This window comes from Balaenoptera physalus (assembly GCF_965194825.1).
Source record: "Balaenoptera physalus genome assembly, chromosome: 20".
Lineage (NCBI taxonomy): Eukaryota > Metazoa > Chordata > Mammalia > Artiodactyla > Balaenopteridae > Balaenoptera > Balaenoptera physalus.
The window spans coordinates 877047-885733 of record NC_138901.1 but is presented as its reverse complement, the minus strand read 5'-3'; the positions used below and the strand labels follow the sequence as shown (position 1 = coordinate 885733).

General features: G+C 50.4%; 1 protein-coding gene across 3 annotated transcripts in view; it reads left to right on the top strand.

Annotated features, from left to right (window-relative positions):
- The first annotated feature begins 1482 nt into the window (after positions 1-1482).
- Positions 1483-8687, top strand: part of PRKCA (protein kinase C alpha) — a 368584-nt gene continuing 361379 nt past the window's right edge. The window contains exon 1 of one of the 3 annotated variants that reach the window (XM_082441894.1): positions 1483-6394. In XM_082441894.1, coding sequence (XP_082298020.1) covers positions 5637-6394 — 758 coding nt within the window. In that variant the 5' untranslated portion in view covers positions 1483-5636. The remainder of the gene's footprint in view (positions 6395-8687) is intronic. The other 2 variants (XM_082441892.1, XM_082441893.1) reach the window with 2 other exon arrangements.

The following is an 8687-nucleotide window of genomic DNA, read 5'->3' as shown; positions in this document are numbered from 1 at the left end:
CCTTAATCTCTGACTTCAGTTTCTTCCCCCGCCCCCCACTTTTTTTTTTTGGCGGGATCTTAGTTCCCCCACCAGGGATCGAACCTGCGCCCCCTGCAGTGTCTTAACCAATTAAGCACAGAGTCTTAACCACTGGATCGCCAGGGAAGTCCCCTCCCCTCTTTAAAGGGCCTCCAAGCAAGCTTTGACACACTCCCACCTCTCCACTGAAACTGTCGTTCTGTTCACTGTTTATCCCCAATATCCTATAACAGTGCCTGAGCATAAGTGCTCAACGCATATTTATTAAATAGTGTTTCTGAATGCTTTTTCTAGTCTTCTTTCTTGGTAGAGTTATATCTTGTATGGAAATTTGAATGACATTTGAAAGGATTCCAAGGCTTTGGGAGGTATCACCATTCTAGTTCTAAGGCCACGCCAACTACAGAAACAATTGCAGATTGTACAGTTTGCCAGAAAAGTTAAGTGTGCATTCAAAAGAAGCAGGCTGTCATTGCTGCACCGACTCTTGTGAAACAGCCCCTCCCAAGGGGAAGTTGGTATGCCACGTCACTTACTGATTTACCTAGATAAACCTTGTGGGACAAACCTTCTGAGCAGCTTCTCCAGGTTTTCCTGGAATCTTTGCCCTATGCTGATTGGTGGGAGATGTGCTATTTTTACTCCATGACTGCGTACAGCAGGAAACACCCAAACTAAAACAAGATCAAAGTTTTGAAGGTAGTCATGCCTGTGCGTTAAATGAGAGCTATCATCAAAATAGAAGTGAGAGTGTGGATGAGTTAAATTTTCCTGGGTGGAAGTGTCCACAAACTTCCCTCTCCCACTCAAATCACCAAAGAGAATGTAAATTACACAAAGGCAGATATATATATATATATATATATATATATAGTAAACACAAGATATGAACATTCCAGGGCCCAGCATTCACTGTTAAACAAAGGCGTTGAACCCAGTGATTGCCCGCACTCTCCCTCTGCTCAACCACCCTGATGCTCACTTCTACCCCAAACTACCCTTTTTAAAAAAACCGTTGGTTCCTAGACTTTCTCTGATGCAAAATCATAGAAGGAGGACGGAAGGCCTTACCCTGAAGGGAAAGGTAGAGGGAGGTTTTGTTGAAAGTGATATATAATAAAGAGTACAAAAAAAATAGTAAAGGAGAGGAGGAGTAAAAGTCCCTCTAGCTGGGGGCAGAGGAGGGGATATCTTTGGGGGCGGGTGGCTTCTGAGAGACTACTGAGAACGTCGGGGGTTCCGAGTGAATGTGGCGGGTTGGGGGGGAAAGAAGAAAAAGGAGGGCTTGAACAGTCTGGTCGGAAGCACCCACCACACACATGGAGCCCCTGAGTGCTGTGGGGCTGGAACTAAACTTGACTCTCACACCTACTGGACAGAGCATGCTTGCCTTAGCCTCCGGGCAAAGGCAGCTGCAAGCCCTGCGGGAGGGCCCACGGGCTCCTCCCCTCATCTTCGAGTTCACCTGTTTATTTGGACTAGTGGACTTAGCTATTTAGCTTTAAACATGTTAACAGTTTGGTTGAGTACAGGATTGATTTAAGTTAGCTGTACGTATATTTATTTATTTTATTTTTTGACCTAGTGCCACACGGCTTGCGGGATCTTAGTTCCCGGACCAGGGAACGAACCTGCGTCCCCTGCAGTGGAAGCGTGGAGTCCTAACCACTGGACTGCCAGGGAAGTCCCTGTATGCATATTTAAAGTCTACAGTTGGGTGAGTTTTGATATGTGAATATCTGTGAAACCAACAAATAATGAACATAACCACCACCCCCCCGCCAAAGTCTCCTCCTGGAGTTGATATTTTGGCATGTTTTGCCTTGTTTTAAGGTTTTATGGATATTATCTAGAGATCGAGAGATAAGGTAGGGGACAGATGAAACAGGATTCGTCATGAATTGATAACTGTTGGAACTGGGGGACAGGTACATGGGATTCGTAGTTTTGTCACTTCCATGGGCTGATACGTCCCCCAGGCAGGTTCAGGGAAACAACTAAGTACCTGCTCCCATTCCCATTAAATTCTAGGTGAATGGAAGACTATGAGAGTTGCTTGGGTCCTCTTGCAACTAGTTTTTTCAAAGAATCCAGGCCTTTCATAAAAAGCACTTTAAGGGTGAGGGTGGTGGGAAATGCAGTAGGTTTAAAACATGAACGCCAGCTTACATTTTTGGTACTCCTTCCGCAGGTCATCTCTTGCTTCCTAAGTCACAGCCACTGGGAGTGGAGGGAACGGCATGTGTCACTTCTGGAGGAATAACGGGCCCCGAAGGGGGGGGGGGGGTCTCACCATTCACTTTCTCCGAAACGCATGCTTGGTAAAGCTGAGACCCACCATCCTACCTTGCATTTGTAGGAGACTTTAGGATTTACTACCCACCATCTGGTTTTATTTATATTTATATACATTTATATATATGTATCATAGGGTTAAATGCTTAAGAAAATCCTAGGATAGTTATCAATATCTCCGTTTTTAGATGGAGAGAGAGAGACTTGAGAAGTTAATTTATCCAAATTACACAAATCAGTTAGTGCTGAAGCTCGGACTCGAACCCAGGATTTCTGGGTCCTCCATCTGGTTTGTGCCATGGCTACTGGAGAAAACCTGGGAGAAAGTGGAGGAAAAACACTTTGTGGAGGAAGCAGAAACCTTGGACCCCTAGAAGCTTCCTTGGGCAGTCCACTCAGGAATTTAACTTTTAGTTGTGGATTGGGGCTAAGGAGGAGGTGAGGGTCAGCAGCTGAAAACACTTCCCGAGCATTTCACATGCAAATTAGTACCATCTCTACTCCATGCAACAACAGTGAATTTCTGGCAATAAAACCTTTTGTGTTAAAAATAACAAATGCCTCCTTTTGGCGACAACATTAAAAATTATGGTTTCCAATGCCCTTTCAAAATGTGAGCCCTAGGCCAAAGGCTTCTCTTCCTGCACAGAAAAGCGTTTATATTCCCACCATCCAGAGAGGGTCACTTAAATGAACATTTTGCCATGTATACCTTTGTATACACCTGTGTATACATGCACAAGCATATTTATATCATATAGATGTGGGTGTACATACATTTTAAAAAATGGCATCTCTGAATATCGTTTTACATCCTGCTTTCCCTTTCCAGGGAATTATAGGCTTCTTATAATACAGTATATCTAATTAGGGATCGATGATATTTTGCTTTGAGGTTTTCCAAAAGTCTGGTCCAGGCAGCACCTCTGCAAAGAGTGCTGGGCTTCCTCGTCAAAGTCAGGGGTCACAGAGGAGGGCTCTCATAAACTGTGTGTTCAGTCTACCATATCTGCTCTCCTGCACTTCCCCCAGGAAACAGCAGACTCTAAAATCATTGCTAACGTCCATGTCTGACTGGCCACTCCACCTCCCCAGGGGTACCCCTTTCTGGAATCCCCTCCATTTTAGTGCCACCATGGAGATCCTTCTCAGCTGGGCTGCCGGGGCTGAAGCTGAATCTGGCCTCTGTACTCGGATGCCAAATTAAATCTCGGAGACAGGGTTTTGGGTGAAGTAGAAAAGGATAGTTTTATTTTGCCAGGCAAAGGGGGACACAGTGGGCTCATGCCCTCAAAACTGTGTATCCCGACCTGGAGGGGGTAGTGAGGAGTTTTCTAGTAATAGTTCAAAGAGCCCTGGTCAGCTCGTGGACGTTCTTCTGATTGGTTGGTGGGGAGGTAATCAGCAGTCGGCATCATCAGCCTTCTGGGTCCACCGGGTCTGGGGTCTACGTGCTTGTGGGCAGCATGCAGTTAACTTCTCCCACCTGGAGGGGGTTTCAGTATCTGCAAAACAGCTCAAAGATATTACGTGTGTATCCTTTGAGGGGGGACCGACACCCTGCGCCAAGGCTGCACTATTGTTTCTTGACTGCCCCTCCCTTGTCTCTGCATCCCCTCCCTTCCCTGATTAGCAACTGTTTGAACCTGCCCGTTGGAACTCAGGGAAGGTCCTGGAGGCTGAACGAAGCCTATTTCCTGTAATTGAGAAGTGGGGGACACAGAAAGGCTTTTGTGCCCAGGAGTGCCCAGGGTCTGGCTCGGTTTCAGGGCCACTTGTGGCCCACACTCTCATCTGTCCTTGCCGGGAGTGGTGTTCCACTGCCCGAGGATTCCCCGCCCCAGGTGTATCCCCACACCCTGCGCCACAAGTGAGCTCATCTGTAGGCAATAGAGCACTCAAGCTCAGCCCAGCCATCAGTCAACAAACTTCCAGTGAGTTCTCGCCCTGCCCATAAGGAACGACAGTAAGCACTGAGGCAAGAGAGCAAAGCCACAACCAGAAAGAAAAGAGATATTGTCTCTCTCTGGTCTCCCCACTGCTGAGATCAGTGGCCCCACTCGCACACAGGTGATGGCCAGGCTGCTGCCAAGGTCCACTTGGTTCTTAGCTCATCTTGCCTGTCACTGTGCTCAGAGATCACCCCATCTGCAACTCCTCCCTCCAGCTCTCCCATATTTTTCTTCTGTCCTTATATCAAGGTTTCAGGGAAACAGAAGGAAGCTTGTCTTCATAAAAGGTGTGAGGACCTTGGTCTTAGATGCAGAGACGGCTGTGAGGCAAGAATCTGTGTTTCTTTCTACCGTGTTCCACGTGATTTACAAGTATTAAGCCATCAACAACCGTGGTGTGAGACGCTTATGGTGTTTTGTGGAGAATTTGCTCAATATTCCCGACATCCCCTGCTTTTCATTCCTTTTTTTTGCCCCCTTGGACTAGAGGGGGCCACCATGACTGGCAAAATTTCTGACCAGAATAGCAAGCAGGTGCAATCTCTTTAAGCTCCAAGTACATTGTGGGGAGAGATTGCAAGTGAGCCAGCAAAGTGCATGCCCCATTAAGGGCGGGTCAATATCTAACACGTGTCAAAACATAAAAGACATTCCTATCATCACGCGTTCAACTGGGCAATCTTAAAAAATGGTAGCCCTATTTGGTCTATGTGATATGCTCTAAGATAGTATAGATTTTAGGAAAGCTTTCTTGCTTTTTTAAACCCCTCGAAGGATTAAACATGTTCCCTTTCTCGCTGTCTTCAGTAGATTAAGTTGTTTTGTGAATTTAGTGAATCTGACGATGAAATAAAACAGTAATGAAACGTTGTTTCCCTCATGTGTTTTAGCATCCTCCAGGCAGAACTAATGAATATTCAGCAAGTGATCAGTTGGTACAACCCCACGTGCGTCCCCGAAGACCCATGCCAGCCACCCTTTCACAAGCAGTTTTACTTGGTAATTTACAAACGTACTGGCTGCGCTCTGCACCTGCCGGTACTGCAGTTGTTAGCCTAGGATGCAAAACGATTTCTAAATTAAGGTTCTGGACTTGTAAAATCAAGAAAGCCAGAGCACCCACTATTTAACTGTGGTAGCCAGTGAGTAACGGGGTAAACAACCAGGACGAGTCCTTTAACCGTCCTAACATCCAAATAAGACGTCTACACAAGACGCAGGTGAAGCGCAATTCAATTGGAGGCATGTGAAAGGGCCCGTGTTCCCTGATTGAAAGTAGCTCCTTTTCTCCTGCCGTGTATAATAAACAGCGTGGTGGCCCGGGAGGGGCGGGGCTTGCATATTGGAGCCAGGTGAAACCTCAAATTGATGCAAGCTTATAAAAGCCGGGCTCTTGTCCCGGCAACACGGTGGGTCTTGGAAGCCGGAGAGGTAAGTGAGCGTCCGAGCGCGGCGAGCGGAGGCTTCGAGAAGCCGCGTCCCGGGACGCGGGGCTGCGCTGAGGAGCAGGACGACGACAAGCTGGACGGAGTGAGCGGTGGACTGAGAGGAGCGGAGCGGGCGGCCCAGGGGAGGAAGGCTGGGCGAAGGAGGAGGCGGCGGCGGTGGCGGCGGAAAACGGGCCCGCCTCCGCGGCGTCCTCCAGTTCCCAGGCCCGGGCGGCCCCTCTGCTTCCCCGGCGGCGCGGAAACCGCGGGGGCGCCGACTCCTCCAGCGCCGGCGCGCCCCCGCCCGGCGCGCCTCCGCCCCCGCCCGCCCGGGCCGCGCTCGGAGCATGCGCGGTGGGCGGGCCGCCTCCCCCGCCCGAGTCGGAAGCGCGAGCGCCGGCGCCGCTGTCAGTGCGCGAGGGGCAAGCAGCGCGCCCGCGGCTCAGCTCCGGTCCGACTCCTGCCGCGCCTCGGCCGCCGCCCGCGCCCCCCGCTCCCGGCGGAGGCAGCAGGCGGTGGGGGGACCATGGCTGACGTCTTCCCGGCCAACGACTCGGCGGCGCCTCAGGACGTGGCCAACCGCTTCGCCCGCAAAGGGGCGCTGAGACAGAAGAACGTGCACGAGGTGAAGGACCACCGCTTCATCGCCCGCTTCTTCAAGCAGCCCACCTTCTGCAGCCACTGCACCGACTTCATCTGGTAGGTGCGCGCGGGAGGGCGCGGGGCCGGTCCTCCCCAGGCTTGGCCGCCTCTCCCGGGGAACTTGGGCAGCCGCTGGGAGTCCCAACTCGCCCGGGACGCCACGCGCGCCGGGCAGGACGCACGCGGGCAGGACTCCCGGGAGTCGCCGCCCGGCCGGCCGCCCCCCGCCGCGGCAGGGGCGACACGGAGGCCCCGCACCTCTCCCCGGCGCCCCCGGAACAGCCCGGGAGCCTCCGCGGGTCAGGGCCGAGCGCCGTGGAGAGTCGGAGGGCGGGTCCCCGGGGAAGAGCCTGGGAGGCGGCAGGCGGCGGCTGCGCGGCGCGGCCCGGGCGGGGGGCGAGGCAAGCCGGGCCGGGCGCCTCGCGGGTGTGGACGCGGCCTTTCTCCTCGGGCTCGGGCTTCGGCTCCGCTGCAGCCTTGGGTCCTGCCCGCTGCAGCCCGTACCTGTTGGGCATGGAGTGGCTCCGGCTTCCCTGCGTGAGCCCGGGGAGAGCGGACAGGCGACCAACTGTTGAGAGCGTGCGGGGGAGGAGGAGCGAAAGGGAGCCGGTAAAGGGCAGAAGGGCCGAGGGAGTCCTTTAAAATAAACCCCGTCAACATGGGGTCACGCTGGTAAAACCCAGCGTGTGAGGACAGAGCCCTTATTTAAGAAAAGTGCTGGTAGGCCTGAAGGTGCCAGAGTTCTGGTAACTTTTCAGTGAACGGAGACAGTAACTCGGGAGTCCCCGGGGGTTTACGGGGACTGGGTAAGTGGTGGGCTTCAGAGAGGAGGGGGGTCTCTGAATCCTCTGAAACTTAAAGGAAATCGTGTATGTGCTTTCTTCTGATGAGAGAACTAGCTTTTATTAACTGACTTTTTCACAAAGGTCAGTGCCCCCCCCCAATTTTTTTTTTAAGAAAGCTGAAACTAAAGGCAGTCTAAATGCTCTAGTTGGAGGAGCAGTAGTTTCTTTTCGATTAGGTTGCTAGCCACCTTGCCTCTTTTACTTCTTCCAGGATGTAGGACGCCCTCCCCAAGTCAGATATGTCTAGGGTTCCTTAACTCCTACCCCCCCCCCCAGGCTGGGGAATGGCACCAGGGTGACAACACAGAGTGTGCCCTGCCACCAGCCAGCTGGCATATGGATCTTGCTGAGGCCCTCTGGAGAACGCTACCTGGATGCATCACATCTGGGGGAAATCATCTCTAAGGGCAAGTCCCACAGATATGGTGCTAATTAATAGGTGTTTAACTTTTCCTTTGTGTGGCTTTATCTGAATCCATCACACCTGGGAAAATCATCTCTAAGGGCAAGTCCCCCAAACGTGGTGCTAATTAATAGGTGTTTAACTTTTCCTTAATGCTTGGCTTTATCTGAATCTATCACACCTGGGAAAATCATCTCTAAGGGCAAGTCCCACAAACGTGGTGCTAATTAATAGGTGTTTAACTTTTCCTTAATGCTTGGCTTTATCTGAATCTATCACACCTGGGAAAATCATCTCTAAGGGCAAGTCCCACAAACGTGCTAATTAATAGGTGTTTAATTTTTCCTTTGTGTGGCTTTATCTGAATCCATCACACCTGGGAAAGTCGTTTCCAAGGGAGAGCCCCACCAATGTGGTGCTAATACGGTGCTTAATTTTCTTTTAGAAAGCAGCTCAAAAGTACACTTATGAAAAGCACAGCTACCTCCATGAATGGTTTCCAGTGTGTAGTCAGTGTATGAAGCAGTTGTGCTCCAAGGAGCACATAGGTAATTGTAGATAAGACTATTTAAGTTCTTGGAGCATCAGGGCAGAGAGGAGATTGCTGTTTAGTTAAGGGGAGGTCTTCAGCCTCATGTATCAGCTGTGAAATTCCATTAAAAGGGAACAGCTAGACTACTGATTACTTTTGCAGGAAGTAGGTAAGGTAGAAAAGGGACTTGCAACATATATATCCAGGCTAGCTGAAGACTTTCCACTATCAATTGCTAGCCCCTGGTGAACTGATGTGGCATGTCAGGTCACCAGGTGTAACGTGAGTGGAAAATAAAGATCTCCCCATCCTCTTTCTCCTGGAGTAATCCCTGAAACCAGGTCTCTGCTTAGCTGTAAAGCAACCCCTTGGAAGTTCCAGGAAAATATTCCCCAGCATTGTCTAGCAGTGGTTTTAATTTTTCAGTTTTCTTCTTTGGGTCCTTGATTTACAAGTCATTTAAATAATAAAGCACTGATATTTTAAAACTAAGTGCGTTTAAGTATTTTCTGGGTGGGGATGACTAAGTTAATTATAAAGATATGCGAAGTGCTTTGTAAACTTAAAATG